This window comes from Pleuronectes platessa, chromosome 10 (assembly GCF_947347685.1).
Source record: "Pleuronectes platessa chromosome 10, fPlePla1.1, whole genome shotgun sequence".
In the NCBI taxonomy this organism is placed as follows: Eukaryota; Metazoa; Chordata; class Actinopteri; order Pleuronectiformes; family Pleuronectidae; genus Pleuronectes; species Pleuronectes platessa.
The window spans coordinates 9,544,312-9,567,868 of NC_070635.1; the positions used below are offsets into that span (position 1 = coordinate 9,544,312).

Genomic DNA, 23,557 nt, shown 5'->3' on the forward strand with positions numbered 1-23,557 from the left:
CATCAGGGTTATTGACCACCCCTTGAGCAAACAGGAGGACATATTGTTTTTGTAAAGGAAAAAAAAAAATCTGCTTATAACATAAGAGTAAGAAAACGCATTGATATGAAAGTATGGGCATAGGGTGATTGATAGTGAACAGAGTGAAAGTAGGAAGAAGTGAGTTATGAGGAAGAGGATAATTTAATGTAGCTACCTTTCCAGGAGCTACATTTAAAGAACGTAGGTCCTGGAAAGGAAAAGAACCAGAGCCGAGAACAAGACTTGGCAGAGGAATCAACGGGAAGTAAAATGCCCCATAAACATGTGATCAATGTTTAAGGCTCGAGGTTGGAATGAAGACTGGCAGTGAGCCCGAGGGTAAATATAAGATGTCTGTACATCCTCATTGTGATGCACTGTCACCGTGTAAACAGCAGCCGCCCGAGGCCTCCACACAAACACATCCAGTCCAACTCAAAAAGATACATTTATTCAGAGATCAGATTTTAACATTGAACGATCGTGACTGCTGCTCTACATTGATACATGTTTCCGTCTCATAAAGTGAAATACAAAAGTGCTTTGGAATGACAAGTCTCTAATCCGACAGAGCATGACTGATTCATATCAGAATCTGCAGGCTGGAACTTGTCCTATAAAAGTTGCTTGGCTGAGACAGGCTGAGACAAGGTGTGTCCCGTTCTGTCCTACAGTCACGAATAATGCTTGTATAATGGGGCTTAAAAGAATGATAATAGGACTGTGAAACGTCTGTAAGATGCAGCAGAGGGATATATTTTACCCACTATAAGCAGGAACTAAAACATTACCAGTTAACATCATGGTACAGGGTAAATAGTCACCATTAAAATGTGTACTACTTGTAATTTTATGTCCAACATCGTTGCACAGGTCCTGATTCAGTAAGGTGCAAATTTAGGTCATTCCTTGTTTACAGTTTGCACTATAGCTTAGAGCAAAGCCACACATCAATGCATCAAAGAAGCTTAGAAAATAAAAAAAGGGTAGCAACAATAACTTTATTGTGAGTGCTACTTAAAAAAAAATCTGATTTGACCTGGCCTCCCCAATGGATCTGCCCCTGGACAGAGGGGAGGGACAGGACTTGTGGTAAATAGCTTCCTAAGCTTTCGGCACCTTGTCCCCTTGCAAAAGTGACTTTTGGCATAAATGGAGTGACCTAATTGGCCAACTCCTCAAATGGCAGATAATAGTATTATGGTCTGCTGTTCAATAAAAAGTTGATAAAGCCACATGAAAAAATATCATTCGGTACAAATTACATTATTGAGAGCATCTGTACAAGTCACTAGTCTAGTATGAAATCCTGAAAACTATTATTCCCTTATATCTCCAAAGACATTCACTGCAGTGATACTAATACAACACCACATCTTAGACACCGAGTATAAAAACTCTACATAGGCACTTATAATACTATATTCTGTAATTACATTATATATTTGCTCTCTGACTGGATGAGTTCGATAAGAAAAGCAAGAGAAGGTTCACATTTGGAAGTGGTGTCATTCTTCTCAACTAACACTTGGAAAAATAAGCCCATTACCCAAAATGTGTATTCTTTCAACTTGAAAAACACATAAGTACACATACACATGCATTGCTGGAAGTTCATCACAAATGGTTGAGCAGAGTTTATCAGCGGACAAATCCTATATTCAGTAGCTCCCCCTCCCTGAACGCTTCCATCAGTCCCTCTCAGTAGTTTGGTCTTGTCTTCTCAGTGGGTGATGGGAACAAGAGGTAGATCCCTCAGTGATGCTGGTTTGCCTTTGAAGTAAAACTGCTGCTTTGAGGCTGTCCGTGAGGCTGTCCCCGAGGAGAACAATACTTGGTTCCATAAGCTTTTGTTAGCGTCTGTGAATTACTGAATGCTGAACTTTGTCTCCAGCTCCTCGGCCACCCCTCCCAGGCGCATCGCCCTCAGTTTGTCCAACAACTCCTGCAACAAAGGCCAGTGCAGCGTTCCCCTTTGTCCCCCTCCATTTGCACGAGACACTCTCTCAGCCCACAGCCGCAGCATCTGGTAGTGAGCCTCCCTGCAGGGCCGGTGATCCAGCTCTGCCTGTTCGATCTCTGTATCCCTCACACCTAGAGTACGCACCAGCTGCTTCACCTGCAGCGCCGAAACTAGATCCAACACTGAGTAGATCAGGTCAGAGGCTGAAGACGGGGTGAAGAAGAGGGGAGGGGTGTGTTGGGAGGAAGAGATAAGAGTTAGTACAATAGTGCGCTGTGTGTTTGGGTCAACAAACTGGAACATGCTGCTATGCACAGTATTAAATCCACTCACTCTCGATTTCCAGGGGGACACAGTCAGGCAGATTGGGCGGAAGCTGTTCACTCCCAACAGGGCTACTGGGAGTGACCTCGACGTCGCTGTTAACTGAGGATCCTTCACTACTGAGCAGGACCACCTGTGGAACAGGAGCAGATGAACATGTGTTGAATATAAACCTTATTCCAGTGGTGAAAAGTGACCAGAGGCAGCAAGACCAGTTTACCTCGTACGGCTCCAGAGACTCATCAGTCGCTTGGGAGGACGGCTGTTCCCACTTCTTCTCAATGGAGCGTTTGGTGACCACGTGAGTGATGAGAGCGACCAGCACCAGCAACACAACAGCCAAAGCAACAACTCCAGCAATTATGTATAGGAAAAATTCCACTCCTGTGTCGTTAGCTTCATGGTGATACAAGGGCCACGTAGGGAAAAAGGACACAGATGGATAATTGTTAAAAACAATGTATATTTGGACACGCAGCAGTAAATAGATGGATTTAATGTTGTATTTAAGTTTGTTAATGTGAAGCTGGAATTGGTTATTCCAATTTTAAAACTACCTAATATTACCAGATTTTGTGTAACGTACACTGCCAGTGGATTTTAACATATTCTGATGACTAAGTTTTTTGCAATTAAGTAGAGCAGAATCAATGTGGTAATATTATTTATCATAAGGTTACTTTATTCTTATAGCAAATCTTTGGTTACTCTGGAAACCAGTGTAATCATATCACGTACATTCATTTGTCATATGCTCACGTTTTGGCTTCACACTAGGGCGTGAACAGAGATGTTGGCACTCACTGCTACAACTGTGGAGAGCAGAGAAGATGTGTCACAGCATTAAAGAGGAAGTAGGAAGTTCTCAAGAGGAAGTGATTAACACAGAGGCAGGGAAGTATTTTCAACACCAGCAAGTGAGTTCACACAACAAAGTGTTAACACTCAAGGTACAATGTTACAGCCACAGTACACAGGAAATTTGTGTAGAAATGGAAGAGAAATATTTCTTCATCTGTCACAGTTACTAAATGGCCATGCTCACACTTTGCGAAGGGAGTAGCTAAGGATTGTGGGATTTTTTTCTCTTGTTTTATCTTACACATATCTCCTCATTGAAAACAGGAGCCCAGGAGTCAATATATTGAACAACTGGACACTTACAATGTCAGTAGCCCAGTTTTTAACAGCCAACTTCTCTCCTTTGTTAGGGTTTGTTCATAGAAAAAATGTCGGAAGTGCGCAGCAAGTTTCAATTCATCAAACCAGCTTCCCCATCTGACTCGAAATAAACCATCACAGTTCGCACAATGGGAACAGAGCGTGCACAAACAACAATGGTGTCGGCTCACCTCTTGCAGAGTTCACACTTTCTTTTGACTCTGTAGTAGTTGTCCTTACACTCACAGACTGTGTTTGTCAGCTTTGTGCCTGTGCAAAACAAGAATAATTAAATGATAATAATAATATTAATTTACTCAACGGTGATGTTTGTGTTTGTGTCACGTCTCAACACTTACAGTTTTGCTTTTCCGTTTCACCAGGTCCACATGGTGCACATTTGAGACACTCGTACGCTACTGAGTCGATGTAAAATCTGTAATAACCGTCATTACATTGACAACTAGTGTTTTGGTCTCTTGCACATTCTTTTAGAGTATTTTCATTCCTTGTGCCTGTGAAAAACAGAGTAAGGTTGATTGAGAAAACCATCCATTGGTGCAACACTAGTAAATCCAAGAATTGAAATGAGTCAAAAAAAGGTAATGTTTTCGTACCTTTACAGACACTGCACGCTCTGCAATTGGGGGAGTAATTAATCTTATCCATGAATTGTCCATACGGACATGGAGCACAATTACTTCTGTGACCCGTAACATTACACTCCTCTACAAGCTTATAACCTGAAAAACATTAATGTCGAGACTTTGTCAAATCGATCTATAGCATTAGACGTGTGATATTTCGGGTAATGAGCACGCTACTGTGTGTCGTGTGTGTCTCTGTACCTGGAAAACATTTGTTGCAACAAATTCCTTTTTTAGAGCGGTAGTCTTCAGCGGGACACCTGTCCCCCGAAGGTTGAAAATATGCGGGAACGATCATGAACTGCAACAAAAATAGACAATGAATGTCCAGAAGAAAGGTTTATTGTGCATGAGAGGATTTTTTTTCTCTTTTTGTTAATTCTATGAGGGAAGTACTAAAGGTTGTTCTCACCATGAGGAGCAGTATTGTGCCCACAGGAGCATGTTTATTCCTCCGTCCTCTGTGTCCAGCTTCCTCCATCTTACGGGTTTAACTCAATCCATGTGAGGCCACCTGCAGGGTACAGCAATCAGTAAAGTTCCTCTAATCGTGAGTGAAATACTAAACAATATAGTGCACTTCTTCTTCTTTCACTTCTGGGCAAACACACAACTGAGTCATTATCCAAAGCTTTAAATGTCTTTAAATCTAAAATTTAATCAAACTGAATTCATCTTTAACAATGTTGTTTCTTGCAAAAGTAAAGGTTGGCATAATGTTTTCTACTGAACAAGACTCTGAGGAGCTGTCATCCATTTGGGCTGTGAAATCTCTTTTCAAACACCGAAGCGATCGCAAAGAAGAGGTTGAAACAAAGTTGGAAGAGGTCCTAGTGGAATGGAAGTGTGTATCAAAGGAAAATACTCAAGTAAAGTAGAGTACTTGACTAAAAGTACTTTTTTTAGGAGGAAAGTTCAGAAGCCTTCTTTGCATCATTTACCGAGTAACAAATATACATTTTAATCCGTGCTTCATTTAATGAGCCCCAAACTAGAAACAAACTACTAGACTAGAACTAGAAACAAACTACAACAGACATAGTCTCCATGTCCCTCTTTGCATCTAACCAGACATTTACTGTTTATATTTACCTGTTTTAAGCCGTCCACCTTAAAGAATTCTACTACAGGAGGTCATTTCAGGAGGTCGGGGGCATTTGATTTGAGAAAACAAGCCTCCTTCCCAGTTTATAACCAGTATATGACTAAACTTGAGTAATAGTTTTGAAGAGGAGACTGAAGTTTCGCTGGTGGTTTCCTGAGCACATGAGCAGATGAAATGAAACTGGGAGGAACAATTTCTTATTAAGCTGAATCATGTATTGATGCCACCACCTCTTAGCTTAAATATACCTCAAACTGACATTTCTGTACTCTACGCAATGTATGTATATTCTGTTGAGAGTGTATATATTATTTCCGTTCCATACTTTTATTCTTTCTTGCGTTTATATTGTATGTTTACATATGACTTCTACTGATGTGTATTTTGGAGTGTCCTTATTGCTGATGCAACACAGACATTTTCCCTACTGCGGGATTTATAAAGGATTATCTTATCTTATCGGGTTTAACTCACTTAACTCTGAAAAATGTATTCCTCTCTGTGCTATTTTATATCTTATATGTAATCAGTTACACTGTATATATCCCAACACTGTATATATTCTGTTTACATTGTATACATTAGTTCTATTCCATTTATATTATCTATATTTCTATATTTCCTTGAATTTTTTAACTATTGCATATTTACTTGTTACCATTTTACCAATGTCTATTTTTTCTTAACTGTCCCCCTTGAAACACGGTGTATTTCCCTGGTGTGGAACTACTAAAGGATTATCGTATCATAACATATCGTAATGTAACATATCTGTATCATTCTGTGATGTATCATAAGTTATAGTAATGTATCATAACATATTGTAACCTATCGTAAGATATTATAATGTGTTATAACTAGGACTGTCAAAATTAATGTGGAATTAACGCGTTAGCTCACTCACAATCAGTGAGATCAGAGCTCGTCCAGGTGAAGCAGTCGGTCAGTGACTTTGTAGAAGGTCAGTGAAACACAGAGTTTCTCTGGTCACAGCTGCTCAGGGATCAGCTGCGTCACGATCAGAGCAGAAGCTGCAGTTGGTTTGTACTGGAGCTGGACTTCCTGTGTCCTCCTCCCTTTTGCTCTCACTGGAACTAATAAACACGTTCACGAGGCTGCATTTAAACATCGTGAAAAATGACCAAGCACGTGACCGGACGTTTGTCACCTACATCATCCCAATAAGAAACGAAATATGAACGTGAACTAGTTAATTTCCATCTGCATGAACTGAAGTGTGAGCTGGCTCAACCCTGCTTCTGCAGATGGGCTCGGTTCAGATTTCACGTTCACATTTAATTGTGTAAAGGTTTGGTTGTTTGATTTAAAAAAGAAAAGAAAAAAGTTTTGTTCAACCATCCTATAGTTGCTCAAAAAATGTAAAAGGCTAAGAAGCTCAAATTATTAAGGATAAAGATTCTTTGAGTTTGATAGAAAAAAGAAAAGTTCTAAATAACAGCATCCTATGTTTGCTCAGAGGCACAGCAAAGAGACAGCCATATTGAATTATGGTGAGCTATGTTTTAGTTTGATTTAACATAACTTTTCAATCTTAATAACTATCATTTGGAATTTTCATCATTAAAAAAAACAATGTTGAATGTATCTGCCTTCTGTCATTTATCTTTCCGGTCCCACAACAATATTCAGAGAAAAGGGGGACTTTTCAGGGCATTAAGACATAGTGATTAAACGTGACTAATCCCAGCTACCCTGTGACTAATCTGATTACAAATTGTAATCGTTTGACAGCCCGAATTGTAACGTATTGTAACGAATCGTGACACATTGTAACGCATACTGTATTGTAACGCTTCCTAACGTTTCATATCATATTCACCGGAATTTTTGCAGATTGAATTATTGCCTGACCTTTTAGGCTGAAACAGTCATTTAAGGTGGACTTGAAAACACACATTGAAATAACTTTACGGATGTGACTCTCCGCTCAAGTCAAATCAAATAGTTCGCGGAGGCTTCAGGGAATCCGACATGTTCCTGCCCCGCTTGTTTAGTTAGCCTCACTTCCCTCTAGCGTGAAGAGTCGCGTTAGAAGCGGAAAGCCAGGACAGATGTTATCAGACGAGGAGCGAACACACAAGAGTTGATCTACTGTTCTGGCGTCGGTGGTTTCGCTTTAACTGCTCCACTTTACACCGCAGCTCTCGCCCACAGACGATATGAATCACACTCACCGACACACACAAGAGTTGTTTTACCGCCACGTACCTGGACAAGCACCGGGGCTCCGCGCCTCCGTAGAGATCCACAAGTTGCCGCGTTCGAGCCGTAAAGTTATTTTTTAAGGAAACTTGTTATCTTCGCCGGGAAGCGGAGCGACCGACGAGAGACGACAGACGACCCTCCGCGAAGGAGCGACGGAGGGAGGAGGAGGACTCTGACGGGAAGTGGCTGAGTCACGAGACCGTTTCAAGGAATTGTGTAATGAGCGCCTGGCAAGAAAGTCACCTGTCGGGGGCACACACACACACACGCACACACACACACACACACACACACACACACACACACACACACACAAAATAAACTGTACACGCACACATACACACGCACACGTACGCGTACACAAAATACGCTGTAAACACACACACACACATTCGCATAATACACTGTACACACACACATACACATAAGACACTGTACACACACACATAAGACACTGTACACATACAGTCACACAAACATACATACATACACTTAATACTCTGTACACACACAGATATATAAATACACACACGCACACATAATACAATGAACACACAAACAGATATACACTCACACACATTCACACACACACACACACACACACACACGCACACACACACATATACACATAATACACTGTACACACTAACACATACACACACCAACACACAGGTACACATACATAAACACAGTTATACAAACATTTGTATTAAGTTTGCAGGTGACTCAATACAATAATAATATTAATAACAACACTAATAGTCACGATTTTGATCATGGTAATAATTACTTAAAACATAAAACAAATAACAACATTCATTTTATAAACAACAAAAATATAACAAAACTAGATTGGCACTCAGTTCAGTATAGGCACTAAACATAATTCCCATAAATTTGCCAGATTTCTTTCATCAAGATCCAGGAAGTAGTCTCTGGGAAAACTATGAAATGGTGAAATTGGATTCGCCTCCTGATCTGGATCCGCACCAACATGGAACGGAAAATGAACTGGTAATTAGAATCAGTGTCCGATCTGCGTCCTGCAGCTCCTGAGTCAGAGACACCTGCAGAGTGAGGCCAGGGTGGAACGGAGGAGGACGAAGAGGAAAAGACCCAAGGTTAATGTCGAGTGTGACATAAACACAAGGGGGAAGAGAGAGAGAGAGAGAGAGAGAGAGAGAGAGAGAGAGAGAGAGAGAGAGAGAGAGAGAAGAGAGAGAGAAGTGCTCAGTGTGCTCAGCTTAACTATGGGATGGTTGAGGACAGACTGAGGAGTCTCACAGACACGACCACGGGACGATCAGACGAAGAGCTTCTGATCATTTCAGATTCCTGCTGATATTGTCCTACTGCAAGTGTTTATGTTGACATATTAAATAAAGTGACATTTAGAAACAGTGTCACCACTTTGTCCATCGGAGAGAATGTTGATTTGTTTCTAAAAGAATCAGTATGAATGAAACAAATCCCTCTAGTCAAGATGTTTTTGTTTATAGTGCTATCGGCCAAGATGAGGTTTTTATCTCAAATATCTGCTTCGTGAACCCACAGCATTGGTCTAACAATACTAGAGTCCTCAGCTGTTTCTTTAGTGGTGCCCAATCCCACTGTGTCAGCAGTTATTGATTAGTATTGATCAGCGCATTTTTTGCCTTTTAGTCAAATAGAGGTGGCACATTTTATTTATAAAATACTGAATATCAGACTTTTCCACTGGATGTAATTGTTCGTAACGTGTTGTTTTTTCACTGAACAAACTTCATACGACATATATTTATCACTGTATCCATGAATAGATTTTAAGCTGATGCTTTTTAAGTATCACCATAACTAACAGATATAATGTAGAAATGACAAATAGAGATAAGTAGTTATTGAGTTCAAGTTTCAAGTTCATTTATGTCATTCCAGCCATTTTTGTAAAACCTTCAGTGGAACAAATTGTTTTTCTCAGGACTCAAGTGCACAAACCAAGAGTTTATACCGACAATACCCAAAAGCATAAAGTGCAACTTAGTGCCTGAGTTAAAATCATTTAAAATATCAAACAAAAAAAAAACATGAAGGTAGCCATAATAAATACAGGTTTAAAAGTGTTGGAAGTGTATAGTGCAAATTCAGTTTGGTACAGCATCATTTATACTACAGAAATAAATGAATATAAAGAGGATCAGACAGACAGGAGGACAGAGCTGCAAAAAACGTCTCCTGAAGGGTAATTTAAAAAGCGCAATCAGCAGAGACAAGTAGTTCCTCAGAAAAACCACATCCTTCCTTTTCAGTGAGCAAACACCAAAAGAAGGTCTTCGTCTCTGCACCTCTCCTCCTCCTCCTCCTCTCTTCACCTAGATTGGCACAGCCACCTCGACTGCAATCTCCGGTAATGCAAACACTCATGCTGCTGAGTGTCACACAGTATTTCAGCTGGCCAGATTAGCCAACATCTTCCGGGCAAAGATTTCTCTAAAGCTCCAACTAAGCACAGTAATCCTATACGGTCAAGCAGCAGTGATAGTGAAACCTCCTGAGAAGCATGACCAGGTTTACTGTCAGCTCTGAGTGATGTTGTTGCTCAGTCATTCTTTCGCTCAGTCATCACTGGACTTTGTTTGAGTGCTGCTGCTGCCACACGCTCCTTTAAGACGCCGAATGCTGTTTCACAACTGACAGGAAGTCACTCGTCGGGGTCTAGTTTCTGTGAAAGCTGAGACTGATGGTTTGTGAGAGGAGAACACCTCAGCCTCTCGGTTTGAGATGCAGCAGAAGTTGACGATAGCTCGGACCAGGATTCTGCTCCTCTTCTTTAATTTATTTTCCTGAGATCGTCCTACTTTTTTCTTCTTAAAGACATAAAATCACTGGTGACATGATTTAGTGTTTTCTTGTGTTTGGGAAAGACCTACACACAAATGCTAATTAGGTTTTGGTTGATTGACTCAAAAGGTTCTCACGACCACAAAGTTCACTCTATAATAGAAGCGATTTCTGAGAACAACATCAATCTGTTTACGGCCAGCATCACTTCATGTTTGTGGTACACTCAGTACACTCTGGGGTAATTTAAATTAAAATCACCCTCTAGCATCAGAAAAAGTCATACTAGGTTATAATTAAACCAATATACTGCCCAGCTTGAGCCTCCTGTGTCACTAAATCACAAGGTAGAAATATCTGATTGTGTGTGTGTGAATGTGTGTGTGTGTGTGGGGGGGGGGGGGGCTGAGGCAAAGAGCAAAGAAACTGTCAAATCTAAATGTTGGTCTTTCACATTGAGTCATCACTTACGTCTTGAATGAAAACTCCCCTGAGACACTTCTTGTCCCCTGTTCAGTCTCACACTCAGAGGGTCGCAGGACGCATCTCTTCTCACCTCCTCATCCACCGTGAGTACAGTAACCACATATTTGGTATATAGCTGGGGGTCAGACCTCTGATGAGTGCTGAAGTTAGTTGATTTACCAAAACATTTTTCCGTGATCTCACCTGCAGTATAGAATGATGAGTGTTTGGAGGCATATAAGGCAAATCACCAGTTTTACCGGGTGTACGCTACATGTTTTTTTCAAATCTGAAGTGTGTCGGTAAATGTTAAGCACTGTGGATGTATGCTGTTTCCTCCTCCTCCTCTTCCTGCTCATCCTCATTCCTCTCTTCCTCCTCCCTTTCCCAGATGCAGCTCCTCTGTTATGTCGCTCTCCTCTTCCTGTGCAGCCTCCCTTTCCTCTCATCTGTGTTTCCCCTACAATGCAGTAGAACAGAATATCCCTGGCCAGTGACTGACTCCAAGAATTGCTGCAAGAAGTGCGCACCAGGTGTAGTGATTATTCTCTTCATCATGATATAAGTTATGGTTTTGAGGCAGACAGGTTAAATCAGGTTGTAAATGTAACTACTCTTTGTGTGCGTGTTCTAGGTAAACATATGGATCGCCGGGACTCATGTAATATACAATGTCTACCTTGCCCGAAGGACCGATTCAGTGATACTTACAATGTGGAGAGGAGTTGTACACTTTGCCGTGTGTGCACAGAAGGTGAGTAATTCCACAATTAAACCCTTTTAAGACTGTCAGTGACTGTGTCAGTAGGGGTGATAATAACATGTTTTATATGATTTATTATTATTATATGAGATGACCTGATGCTTTAGAATGTGTCCTACAAGGGATTTGATTTTATCCCTATGTTATCTTTATCTGATAATACATTTCTGCCAATTGTTGAAAAAACAGATAGGAGCAGAAAAAACTAATAAGCATAAGAGCTGAAACAGATCAGCAGATGTTGTTTGAACTGGTTGTGATATGACAGAAACAAGCATTTGAGTGTGTGTCTGTGTGTGTATGTGCTTGTGTGTTTGTGTGTGTGTGTGTGTGTGTGCGTGTGTGATTGTGTATGATGTATGACTGTAACCAGTTATACAACACACCCATAAAGAAGGCCAAAGAATGTTACTCAACTTTGTGCATCAGGACTTCAGAGAAGTTTGCCCGAGAAACATTAAGGTCACTTACACGGGGGGGATTTCCCATTCTGTGGGGTATGGTGGGATACAGTCAGATAGAGATGAGAGAGAGAGGGGGGAGGGGGGGGGGCTTAATCATGTTGATTTGATCAACAGCAGCAGCACAGCCCACCGAGGTGTTAAAAAAGAATAGACCATCGTCATGTCAGTGGAAAAAGTTGAAAAACACAGAGAAGTGGTAAACATCGGAAAAGAGCAGCAGACACAAATGTCATTTATTATTAGTCAGGTCTTTGCCTTGCTACAGGTGAGCAAAACAGCCTATTGTGCTTATTTCCAAATGTCACAGTGGAAAACGCAGAAGAGAGAAAACACACAGAGAGTTTGTGAGTCTGAACTTTGGGTACAAGAATAGAATAGCATTTTCTTTTGACTTTTGATTTTACATATTTCAATCCGGTGCTAAAGGTGCAGCGATAACCATATTTTAAATTTGCCAATACGTGCAGAGCTCTTGTCTCATAAAAACCCCTTTAAAGCTCCAGTGTTTAGAATCAGGGAGGATGAATGTGATTGTTCAAAATGTTTAATTTTGTATTTAAAACTTAAAGAATATTTTATGACAGAATAACGTTTTCAGTCCTCAAATTCCGTCACATACTCGCATATCAAGAGATAATCCAGTGTAAGGAATATTAGTATCTTAGATTGATAGTAATTTGAAGGCTCCCCAAGTTTTTTTATTTACAAAGCGAAGTATTGAGTGCAAACCAATCAACCCTGCCAAAGAGCCGCTGAGCAACAGTTCTGCTCTGAGGGTACGTCTCAGAGCCGAACTGTGACCTCCGACCTCCCATTGAGGAGGACAACTTAAAAACGTAAAAGTAAAGTTGAATTAAACTCACTTGCTGTAAATATGACATTTTAATGGTGTTTTTGAGGACATTTTGTTTTCAGCTTCAAGAAGAAGTCAGGTCGTCTCAAGTCAAGACGTCTGCTTCTGAGATTATAATGAATCGTTTTCTAGCCACACTAAGACATGACATCTCTCTGATTCATGACCATAAACGGCATCCAATAAATGGATTAAGTTGATAATATACATAAATGAGTTGTGATGACAATGGCCCAACGTCTGCTAATTTGTCAGATCACACTGGCGAACGCACGTTAAAATAATCTGTAAGAAAATGTTTTGTCAAAGTGAAATTCTCTCTTAACAGGGAGATAACAGTTGTTTCTGTGTCTGGCGTGTTATCTACAGTGGCGGTATGACCAACTTATGACTAAAAGCCAGAATCTTTACCTGCCCGGCCCAAGTTGTGATTCATTTCACACTTCAGTTTGCCATACTTTAACATCAGCCGTCGTGTATGGGTGTGTCCGTCACTCTCACGATTACACTCAGATTCATGACAATAATTTTTCTTCTAATGAAAACCGTTTTTCGCTTTGTTTTCACAGATAACATGGAGTATAAGTCAAGCTGTAATCCCACTCATAACGCCGAGTGCAGATGCAAAACTGGCTTCAGCTGCAATGACAAAGACTGCACCCAGTGTGTGCCGATACCAGTCACCGCCAAACCCACCCTCCCTCCATCCACTACCAGTAAGACACAAAGTGACTCACATAGATCCGCTGAAATAGAAGTAGACAAAATATATGTGATACAGTTTTTATAAGTTGAATTTCTTTGTTCTCGGTGCAGAACGTCAGACACAAGGTCAGCATTTCGATTTTGTTACTGAAATCAATTCTATTTATCGTGAAATAAAATTCTGCGAGGCAAACTATACTGAGTTTAGCATAACCACACATCACCCCAAATAGATTCCTTGAAACAATTAATTTCTGGTTCAACCATCATCATATGACTGCATAAAAAGTAGTTAGTTACAAGGGAGAGTAACTTTTGAGTTACTTTTAAATGTCTGCTTTAAATGCAGCTGTATTATTTTAGTCTGTAACAGTGAAGTTGTTTCTACCAGTGTGTCCATTGTCACTGTAATGAGGCAGTGGAACAATGAGACACAATGGACAGGTATTGATTGGCCTCTTTATTGTGTCCTCAACAAGCTTTCAAATCAAGGCTCAGTCACTGATACTGAGTGAAATGAGATTTTAAAAACTGTAAATTTGTACCAGATGCTCTAGGATATGGAGAAAGTCTTCACACTGTAAAAAAGTTTTTTTTTACGGTTCCAAAGTTCCCAAAATCTGTAGCTATGAAGGACACTAGCTGACTACAGATATAGACAGTGTAGATTTCAAAAACAACACACTACTTAAAAAGGGGTTCACTGTTCTTGTAAAGGCTCAGCAATAAACAGCCACGTTAATCCCTCTGCAAATTCCCTGGAGCTTTCTACAGCTCCACACTGCAGCAGGGCAATCAAGACGCCACTGTGACCATAGCAGCACATTACAGCATCCCTGAGTGCTTGCTGTGTTGAAACAGGTCGGTGCTGATGTAGTCACCAAAAACTATACATACAATTCTACTACTATACATATACTATGCATACATTCCGATAATCTCAGAAAAATATGGATTTTGCCGAGTCATTTTAAATCAGGACGTCTTAACGCGGTTTAGTGCTCTCAGTGTGAGCTGACACACTGATCTGAACCAACAGTTGAATTAGTAATGCCTTCATTCTGTCTAAAGTATTCCTGTTTTTCTCTCCTTTTTCTTTTTCCTTTCAGCCCCCACAACTGAAGCCGTCACAACATTTAAGCCCATCAAACCAATCGCAGGTAAAGTTAGCTCTCGTGGCTCTGTGCCAGTGGACATGATCGGTCTCTCACTCCAGTGGTTGTTCACGTGTTCTATTGTCGCCTCTTTCCTTCATTCTTACAGAGACGGCGTGGTTCCTGGTGATAATCGCCCTCCTGTGTATCGGAATCGCACTTGTCGTTGTAACAAAAATAAAGCCCCTACTGCGCTGGATCAGGTCCAAGGACAGTAAGTAGATTATTGTCATGAGACAGACACCACAGCAGTATACAAATACTTATGTGATATATTACGTCATGTTTGAATTTACTTTATATGAAAAGGTCCCCCTCTTCTCTTCAGGCTTCTTTTTCACTGACAAACCAGAACAATCCTACTCTGAGGACGACAGTGAATGCCGGCCTGTCCAGGAAGTCTGCGGGGAATGTGATCAACCTATAGATGTGTGCATTAAATGCTAAATAGGTAAAAAGAAAAGGTGACGAGAAAACATCCTGTGTTGCTAAGGACATTTATGGCTAATGAGGACAAACTCCACTTCAGTCCATGCTGGCGAAGGAACCAGAGAGTTCAAGTATTTCTGGACTGATTCGGTTTCCTGAGCGGAAACATGGGTCTTTGACATCTGTGACGATAAGATGATAAAAGTGTATAAAACATGGAGATAAAGTGTAAATACAGAGAGGGACACTGCGATACGCATGAGTTAGAAATGTTGCACCATGTTGTAGTTGGTATGTACTATGGTACACAAAAGTAAAAGATAGTCTATATTTAACATCTTTACATTTATCTGTGTGTATATATAAATACCTGTTTGCTGTCGTTTTGTGGTTAGATCATAGATCATGTGGTTTTTTTGCAATAAATATTTCTACTCAAATGTACTCAAAATAAACTTTTATTGAAATTAAAATGTCTATCAATTGTAAAGACATGTCTGTCCAGGTCCAGGTCTGGTACTAACTAGGGAGGGATGACAGAGTTTGTCAAAAAGTGTTCAGAAGCTTTTTCCAGCTGGCTGTCAGTTTCTGGTGTGTATGTCTTTTTTCCCAGAGCCTGCAGGAGACAGTGTCCCCGTAGAGCACTGTCCTCCCCTGACAGTTTGTCAGAGGACAATAAAATGTGCTCCACACCCATCTGTAGTTCCACAGTTATGTAATTCCTTCCTGTGTTTGGAGTCATGGTCATAACCATCAACACAAGTCCTCTGGGAATGCTGCGATGCATCATAGCTGCTCTTCCTCTTTGGACACGTGGTAGTCCTTCCCCTGCTCCTGCGAGGGGAAGAACATGTTTTCCATCTCCCCGCTCCCCTCCTCCTCGGACAGATGGACACTGGGAGAGGACGTGGGGTGACACACAGGACTGTCTCTTTCCTCGTCTTCTTCGGCGGCCACTCTTTCCGCCGCCTTTGCACCTTCAGTTGTCGAACCCACTTGTCCTGTAAACTGGCTGATCAAGCTGAAGATGACCGTCCCCGGGTTGTGGACATGGACTGGACCTACAGAGACATCAAGTCAAGAATGCACACATGTTTTACTTGTATCACATGCAGAGAATGTACAACTGTGTCTTTCCTCTAGTTTTATTTTCACATGAGAGTTGTCATTTCACTCATCAGTACCCAGATTGGCTGCTGCGAGTGGAGGTGGCTGCTGCTTTGCTATGAATGAGTCTCTGGGGAACTGGTGACTTGACTCCTTTGACTTTAAAGAAGCAGAAGCCCGTCTTCCCTAAACACAAACAAGGCCGACATGTTTGACGAGAGCAAAGGATAAATGATGCCATATATGTAAATTCATGATAGAATGAGAAGTGTATTGCTGCTATGCCAGAAAAATAAAAAATGGATCTGTATCATCTCACAACATTTCAAACATAAAACCTTTCACATTATATTGTGAAATATTATTGTGTTTTAACAATAATAAGTTATCAAATAATAGGCCTACCTTGATTCATTTAATGTTGTAACGTGAAGGGTTTTACGTCATAACAATAAAGTATCACATTAAAAAGTGATACATTTACATCTTAAAGTGATACTGATCTGTTTCTTTCTTTTTCCAGCGCGGCAGCAACACTTAACCGTAGACTTCAGACACTTACCTCAGTACATAGCTTTGCAATAGCTGAAAAAACAGTAGATTGAGAAATGAGAACTGGTAGAGAATAGAGATTTATTTACATTCATCTAAAAATGAGTAACCAACATGTGTATGAAACCTTGACACTGTAAGAACAGCACAAATCTCGAATCTCAGTCATTTCTAAACTTCTTATGCTCAGTGTTTATTGTTCTCCAGAGATGATTCAACCCAAAGGTTTATGTGCGACAGCCCGTCCTGCATGTGAGCACCATCGTACCTCGCTTGAAACATGTTTCATCTCCTGGTTGACGGACGCAGAACAGGACCACGAGAGCCACACATCCCACAACAACCACTGGAATCAAGATGGCTGCCAGCGGACTGCTCTTCGCGTCTGAGAGATGGAAACTGGAGTCAATGACACCGCTAACACGCTGTGGTCAGATTAAGCAGGTAAAGGTAAAGGGTCCCGAAGCCACTCCCAGCGGATATTGGGCGAGAGGCGAGGGCCACCCTGGACGGGTCACCAGTCTCAGGGCGTATAGAAACAACCACTGCACTGCCATGCCACTGGGATCACTCATCCAATAGATCCATAGATAAACAAGGTGAAAAAAGGTTTGACATGATCATGGTGCTAGAGGGCTTGATCAACTTGATCCTGTGTCTCAATACAAAACCAATATTTCTCTCACACTTTTTTTTCCGGAATCATACACACTCACCTGCAACGGTTGTTGGTGGCACTGGTTGAGGGACACATCTGTGTGAGATAAAGGTCTGAATGTAATACACCGTCAATTTGAGATCGTTCTTTAAGTCATCTACATGTTCAGTGCTACAATCGAGAGACATTTGATCATTTCCTGTATCTCAGGAAATCATTAACTCACTCGGGAGACTGACACGGTTTGGCATGGAAGTTGCTAGGTTGTGAGGAGTTGGAGGAACGAGTCTGCTCATCGTTTCCCGAGGTCACGTCTGTTGCTGATGGAGGACAACAAAAAACAAACCCGGGTTTCGTTTCAGATTTCAGACAAACACTGGATAAAATGGAATCTCAGTTCAAAAGCCGAACAGGAGCAGACCATTGTAATTGTAATTGTTTTTCGGAAATTAGATAAGATATGTTAGATATTTAAGAGAACTTTGGTGGCTTATGTGTAAATGTTCGGGCCAAATGTTCTCCACCCGCTATTCGGATACAAAGCTAACATCCCTGATATGTGAGCTGCCATCTTTGGCCAGAGTCTCAGCTGTCAATCAGGACATTTCACAGCGCTTTTACCACATCAAACAACCAATTAAAACCAAACTTACTGGACGTCCCCTCTTCTAACATGGAGGAGACGGGCTTTATGCTGGCTGTGGTCGTTTGCTGTATCTTGACACACTTTGCACAGTGCTTGGTGTACGGGATCATCTCGGTGCATTCGAAACCGGCCTCGCAGGAGCACTTTATATCGGACGTCCTGGTGCAGGGCTGAACCACCTTCAGGTGATAATCTGATACACAGAGAAACAAAAGCTATTAGCCATCTTTGACTAAAAGCAAAATCTTGTTCATAGAAATGCTAAAGACTTCAGGCACAATGACCCATGTATCGTGTACCTGGTCTGCAGTCTCTGTAGCAGAGCTCGCAGCTGTCGTCTAGGTTAGGGTTATCCTTGAAGCTTCCGTCAGGACATATCTGACACTCGGTGCCAGACTTCTTATACTCACCTGACAGAACAGAGAGTGACAACAACCGGATGATAAAGAGAACTGCCGCCACCTGCCTGCTCTCTCTCTCTCTCGCTCTCTCTCAGACTGCATAGTAATGAAGGATGTGGTCATATATACGGCATATGTACGTGCAGTTTTTCATTCGAGACAGACAAAGAGATGTGCTGACAGGGTGAGAGAAATATAAATAATGTGTGTCTCAGTGTTCTAAGTATAATCATTTCCAGATATCAATTCATTCATTTAAACAGTGAGTCCCGGCCAAATGAGGAACAGACAGAAGAGCAAAGAAGCTCATGTCACGTAGGATGATTTTCTTACCTGCACGGCACATGTTATGCTCGCCACCCTTGGCAGTGTTCATCTGTTAACGCATTAATACAAATAGAAATCAAACAATTTAATAATAATGCAGCAAAAGGTATCTCACTGATCATGTTTGCATGAAGGTTTGAGCTTTTTCTTACACTTTAAAGCAAAGAACAGTGTTTTTCTGTGAGCATGTATAATAATGTAGGTGAATAAACTGAAGGATGAGGTTACCAGCGGAGTGGTGAACACCAGCTGTGCCGAGGAAATCAGGACAATCACAAAGTATTGCACAAGCCCCATTCTATCGAGGAAAGGTAGACAAATCAGTGGGAGATAACAGGTTATCACTTTGAAAGATAAAAAACATAAGGTTTTATATTAAAATATGGTGGAAATTTAAAACCTTTACCTTAAATATGATGATGTCTTTTGTTCTTCTTCTGTTTTTCTGTTAACTTCCTCAAGGTGTGACTCCTCTATCTCTCTCTCTCTCTTCTCTCTCTCTCTCTCTCTCTCTCTCTCTCTCTACCCATCCTCCGTGTCACTATTTCCTTACCTGCTTACAGTTTCTTGTGTTCCTTTCCTCGCCCACTCATCTCTGCCATTCTGCTGCCGTCCTGTTTACACGCTCAGCTCTCATGCCTGACTAACTTGCCTCTTCAAAGTCTCGTCGGTTTCCGGGCAATCTGTGAAGTTTGACGAAGAGTGAAGAGAAGAGATAGACGTCTTCTCAGCAGTGAACTCGTCTCAATCACAATCTGATGAAGCGGCTCTTTTTCATCACGGCAGTTATGATTTCATTTTCTGATAGAGATCCAGTTTATTCCGTACATGCTCTACAGGCTGCAAGTGTTTGCTCATAATGTTTTCTTCAACTAAAGTCAAGAGCGTTTGAAGGGACTTTGACACATTCTCGTCTTCAACCAACCTCTACATTTGCAAATGCTTTAGGCAGAGAGCTAAAGGCCTATGGCTTTGTCAGGGGCTCTCTGATCAAAGTGGTGTTTTAGTCTCCTGTACAAACTTGATCGTAGATGTTCAACAAGGATCTCACCAAACTGCCATTGATTTGAACTAATGTAAACTGTCTTTCTCTGGGGGCCCCCTCTGAGGGCAGGGCCCCCATGCCCCTGTTCTGAGTGGAACATACTCCTGTAGAGGTATTCAGATCATTTGTTTAAATAAATATTGCAGTTATGCAAAAAGTAATTTACAGAGTTATTACAAAACAAAAGTCCATAATTCAAAATCAAGTACTGAATGAGTGAATGTGCCGGCTCTTATAAAAGTATTATCTGATACATTTTCTTAAAGTATAAAAGCAATTGGAGAGGAAAGAATAAAAAATAAAGTACTGCTGCATAGATTAATATCGGTGTGTTTAATTTTTGCTTCTTTGTTCATCAGTAGATAATCGGACGTCTTCGGGCCCCAAAGGATGATTTCATGGAAACCGTCGCACATGTGTTGAGGGAAATTTGTCATTGGTGGAATTGGAAACAACTTCTCTGGTTAGTTTGGATCAACAAACAATCACAATTCAGCTCTTTGCTCAGATGCATCTTTTATTCTTTCAGTCTCTCTCCACACGTTACATACTGTCGCTCTGCAGTGAAGCTTTGAGGCCAAAAATCGCTTTGTCTTGATGTTTAGAGATTGCAAAGTCGCACGTCTGGAGCAGCCAATCAGAGTTCAGGATTGTCATCAAATTGTGGCGTGACGCCGGATATGATCAAAACGATTTGAGGCTTTCACGGAAGAAGTGACTTTCAAAAACACTTTAACTGCCTTGAATTCCATCGAAGAGCCGATTAGATGTTGACGAACGTTAATTCGAAGCATTTGCCGGTTTCTTTTCAGGCGTACTGTTGTGGACATTTCTTTGCAGACTTTAAACACAAGTATATATTCAAAGCTGTATTTCCTTTACACGGTTATCAAAGCCATCGTACAGTCATTTCGCTAAAGCATTTGCATATAAGTAGTTCATTTCTTAAACTTGAGTTATTTTTAAATTGACTTTACTCGGCAACCACATACACTCATACAGGAAGAGTAGATATGGAAAAAAAACTCCATTGACATTTGATTTAAATATATACATTTTTTCGTGGGTGATTATAATCACAAGACGACTCGGTCTCAGAATTTCACTTCCTATAGTTAAACTGCTAAACGCAGTGATGACATCGAATTATACTCGTTATGTTTCCTACTTCTTCATGTTGCAGGTTTGCCAGTTTAAAGCCTTTTTCTTTAAAAACACTCACTGTACAGATAAAACACTCATAAACTTACACACGGGCACATGCATACGTAGAGACTCACTCTGTGCATGAAAGTTAAACTATACAGAAGGAAGTGTGTAAGTGTGTGTGTGTGTTTCATGTCTCTGAGATCCTGCTGGTTCAAACAGCCGTCAGCTGATTCCACCAGCCACACATGCATGAGTCTAAATAAACTTCACACTTTTTTTTTTTTACTGTAGCAAAGTGGTGAAGTGTGAGTTGTAGTAGAAGGAGAAAAGAAAACATTCAACCACACATAGGAAACCATATCTGATAATAGATCAGTGATGATTGATTGGTGGGGGGGGGCTGTTTCCCCCCCCCCCCCCCCCCCCCAACAGTGACTATTTCCAGCGGTATATATCTTCACACATGTTTTACTGAAGCAGCGTGAATGTGTGCAAGTTCAATCTCATGTTCCAATGTGCGGAAAAAAAACTATTTAAATAAAGTCTAAACGAGGTATGTGTTCATTTATTATTCTAGTATCACACTTTTTCTATTTCCAGCGTCTTGACATTTTTTTATCGTTACATGTTTTACAAGTTATAGTGCGGCTTGTTTCATAGAGTACATTTCTGCTTCCTTTCTATGTGCAATCGTTTATAGGCTCAAAAATAGGTTTAGTTATATACATCAAGCACCTTGGTGTTACAGCTTCGGAAGCTAGTCATTCCTTTTTTCTTTTTTTTTTATTCCTGTTGATTCAAAATATGACCGAGTTCATTTTATTTTGGCACTCACCGGCTAACACACATTATTTCATGACCATCTTTTTGTTCCTACGTTTCCCTTACATCGGTTCACCATGCAGCTCGTTGGGCCTTTTCACTTATTGAAGCGTAAAATTAAACTTATAAACAACATCTCCTATATGTGACACTTGGGCGTTAATGCACTGGACTGACTGCATCAGCTGTGTTGCGCTCTACAGCTACATTTACAACGGAAATCAAGAGATGAGATCCTGGTCTGCTACTCCTGGGTTTCTCGTGAAGCAGCATTTACAGAAAACACAAACCTCAAACATCTCATCCGTGGTGTTCAATGCATTTCACAGAGTATTTTCAATGTTTGCAGAAAAAACGCATCAGCTGGCTCCGCTTTGTTCACGCTTAGAATTCACTTACAACAATTCCAACTGAGAAACTACTGATTCCAGGATCCACATGTCTGTGTGTGAGCGCGGCAATGTTGGTGTGGTTTCCTCTTCTTCAGCCTGAAAACGTAAAACGATGCTGGTGCTTCCTGCCGGTGACATTAATTCATTTGAACTTTAGCGGAAACGATTCATCCGCAGATAAAAAAGCAACAAGGCGTGTTGGCGCGCACAGACCTCTTCCTGCTGCTCCACTTTACACACAGCTACTGCTTTTTCCACTTTTTAGAATCATTTGCCAGATAAAGCACATATGTTATGATTTATTTCGCTTTAGCCTGACTTTGCTCACGGTTTTAAATCTGACATGATGCAGACGCAAAGCTGGATCTGCGGCTTTAAGGCAGTAAAATGCTGAATCATGACATCGTACCAAGCTCATTGTCATCGAGTATCGATTAGATGCTCATCATTATGCTGTTTCGTGTATCGATGCCAGGTCAAAGTAGCACCACTGCACTCTTTCCACTAAAACCTGCTTCCTGTTGTTTTTATTGGTTTGTTGGAAGTGTGTTTATCACGGGACTGAGTTTCTTTTACGATAAGCGGTTATTAAAATGTGTTTGGTTACGGTGAGATTCCCAGGCCAGCACGTGTTTGTCGGTGAGTGCGGTGTGTCATGCTTCGCTCTTCTGCAGCTCGGTGCTTCCTCGCTGCCTCAGAGCGACGTCAGCCCTTCGACTTACAGTAAACTCATCTTCAAGCGTCACCCAGCTCTGCTGCTCAAGCACTTTCAGTCGCCTCAGACCAAAACTGGATTTGCACAAGAAGAAATGATATGACTCAGTGAGTGAGGAGGTTGACGCGTAAACACGGTGCCGCCATAGTTACAGGTTTACATTGCGATGGGGGGGGGGGGGGGGGGGGGTACTGTATAGCCGGTTGCGGTGGAGGGCAACCCGACCACATCTTCCGGTGCTGCCGGGGCGAGGAGGGGTCAGGATCTCCCGGCGCTCGAGGAAGACGACGCTGAGGACTTGTCGCTCTCCCTGTGGTCGCTCTCGTCAGAGGACACAGGAGCCACAGGGCTACTGGGAGGGACACAAACACATGAGGACAATGGAGAGACGCCAAACAAAGTTCAGTTCTTCTTTTCATGCAGCACTGGACAAAGCAGAGAAAAAATATTAATTTAAATCATTAGGAAATGCTTGTGGAAACTGTGTGGTATTAATCACATGAAGACAGTTTTCAGTGGTATATATTCAATTGGATGCTAATGAAAGTGCATTTTTTCCAGTTTATAGCAGGTCAGCTGAATGTGCAAAAATGCTAATATTCAATATTAAACAGTGACAAGCTACTATCTTTGGATTAAATAAAGC

The 23,557-nt window shown here is 41.2% G+C and overlaps 4 protein-coding genes across 9 annotated transcripts in view; 1 reads left to right on the forward strand and 3 right to left on the reverse strand.

The window, feature by feature from the left end:
• Positions 1-456: 456 nt before the first annotated feature.
• tnfrsf1a (tumor necrosis factor receptor superfamily, member 1a) lies at positions 457-7,635 on the reverse strand. 3 transcript variants are annotated; one of them, XM_053431649.1, is made up of 10 exons: positions 7,451-7,635; positions 4,529-4,630; positions 4,318-4,417; positions 4,087-4,212; positions 3,829-3,984; positions 3,661-3,739; positions 3,068-3,120; positions 2,529-2,704; positions 2,318-2,441; positions 457-2,187 (listed from the first exon to the last, which is right to left on the reverse strand). In XM_053431649.1, the coding sequence occupies exons 2-10, from the start codon at positions 4,595-4,597 to the stop codon at positions 1,889-1,891; spliced, it is 1,182 nt and encodes a 393-aa protein (XP_053287624.1). In that variant the 5' UTR covers positions 4,598-4,630; positions 7,451-7,635; the 3' UTR covers positions 457-1,888. The 3 variants fall into 3 exon arrangements, with proteins under 3 accessions (XP_053287624.1, XP_053287622.1, XP_053287623.1); XM_053431647.1 differs by having other exon boundaries at positions 3,047-3,120; positions 7,451-7,634; XM_053431648.1 differs by lacking the exon at positions 7,451-7,635 and adding an exon at positions 5,209-6,006 and having other exon boundaries at positions 3,047-3,120.
• A 2,091-nt stretch (positions 7,636-9,726) lies between these two features.
• On the forward strand, positions 9,727-15,574 carry cd27 (CD27 molecule). The gene is made up of 8 exons (XM_053431652.1): positions 9,727-9,830; positions 10,782-10,833; positions 11,121-11,262; positions 11,364-11,483; positions 13,379-13,525; positions 14,624-14,674; positions 14,778-14,882; positions 14,997-15,574. Exons 3-8 carry the CDS (start codon positions 11,121-11,123, stop codon positions 15,113-15,115), a joined length of 684 nt encoding a protein of 227 aa, XP_053287627.1. The 5' UTR covers positions 9,727-9,830; positions 10,782-10,833; the 3' UTR covers positions 15,116-15,574.
• si:dkey-260g12.1 (tumor necrosis factor receptor superfamily member 3) lies at positions 15,540-19,464 on the reverse strand. The gene is made up of 11 exons (XM_053431650.1): positions 19,195-19,464; positions 19,017-19,086; positions 18,795-18,837; positions 18,360-18,470; positions 18,068-18,253; positions 17,641-17,734; positions 17,473-17,510; positions 17,025-17,141; positions 16,767-16,789; positions 16,282-16,390; positions 15,540-16,158 (listed from the first exon to the last, which is right to left on the reverse strand). Exons 2-11 carry the CDS (start codon positions 19,083-19,085, stop codon positions 15,884-15,886), a joined length of 1,065 nt encoding a protein of 354 aa, XP_053287625.1. The 5' UTR covers position 19,086; positions 19,195-19,464; the 3' UTR covers positions 15,540-15,883.
• A 3,668-nt stretch (positions 19,465-23,132) lies between these two features.
• The window catches only part of iffo1b (intermediate filament family orphan 1b), an 8,597-nt gene continuing 8,172 nt past the window's right edge, over positions 23,133-23,557 (reverse strand). For 2 of the 4 annotated variants that reach the window (XM_053433167.1, XM_053433165.1), the window contains exon 9: positions 23,133-23,263. In XM_053433167.1, the coding sequence (XP_053289142.1) occupies positions 23,170-23,263 (94 nt within the window). In that variant the 3' untranslated portion in view covers positions 23,133-23,169. Of the gene's footprint in view, positions 23,337-23,557 lie in introns of all 4 variants that reach the window. The other 2 variants (XM_053433168.1, XM_053433169.1) reach the window with 2 other exon arrangements.

What these genes read in the sequence shown, in the direction of transcription:
- tnfrsf1a (XM_053431647.1), bottom strand. Translation starts at nt 4,597, where the DNA reads ATGGAGGAAGCTGGACACAGAGGACGGAGGAATAAACATGCTCCTGTG. An exon ending in TGAGCATATGACAAATGAAT is followed by an intron (nt 2,705 to 3,046) that starts GTACGTGATATG and finishes ATCACCATGAAG; the next exon opens with CTAACGACACAGGAGTGGAA. An exon ending in AGTCTCTGGAGCCGTACGAG is followed by an intron (nt 2,442 to 2,528) that starts GTAAACTGGTCT and finishes CCTGTTCCACAG; the next exon opens with GTGGTCCTGCTCAGTAGTGA.
- cd27 (XM_053431652.1), top strand. Translation starts at nt 11,121, where the DNA reads ATGCAGCTCCTCTGTTATGTCGCTCTCCTCTTCCTGTGCAGCCTCCCT. An exon ending in CTGCAAGAAGTGCGCACCAG is followed by an intron (nt 11,263 to 11,363) that starts GTGTAGTGATTA and finishes TGCGTGTTCTAG; the next exon opens with GTAAACATATGGATCGCCGG. An exon ending in GCCCATCAAACCAATCGCAG is followed by an intron (nt 14,675 to 14,777) that starts GTAAAGTTAGCT and finishes TCATTCTTACAG; the next exon opens with AGACGGCGTGGTTCCTGGTG.
- si:dkey-260g12.1 (XM_053431650.1), bottom strand. Translation starts at nt 19,085, where the DNA reads ATGGGGCTTGTGCAATACTTTGTGATTGTCCTGATTTCCTCGGCACAG. An exon ending in TGGTGTTCACCACTCCGCTG is followed by an intron (nt 18,838 to 19,016) that starts GTAACCTCATCC and finishes ATGCGTTAACAG; the next exon opens with ATGAACACTGCCAAGGGTGG. An exon ending in ACTCGCAGCAGCCAATCTGG is followed by an intron (nt 16,159 to 16,281) that starts GTACTGATGAGT and finishes ATGTCTCTGTAG; the next exon opens with GTCCAGTCCATGTCCACAAC.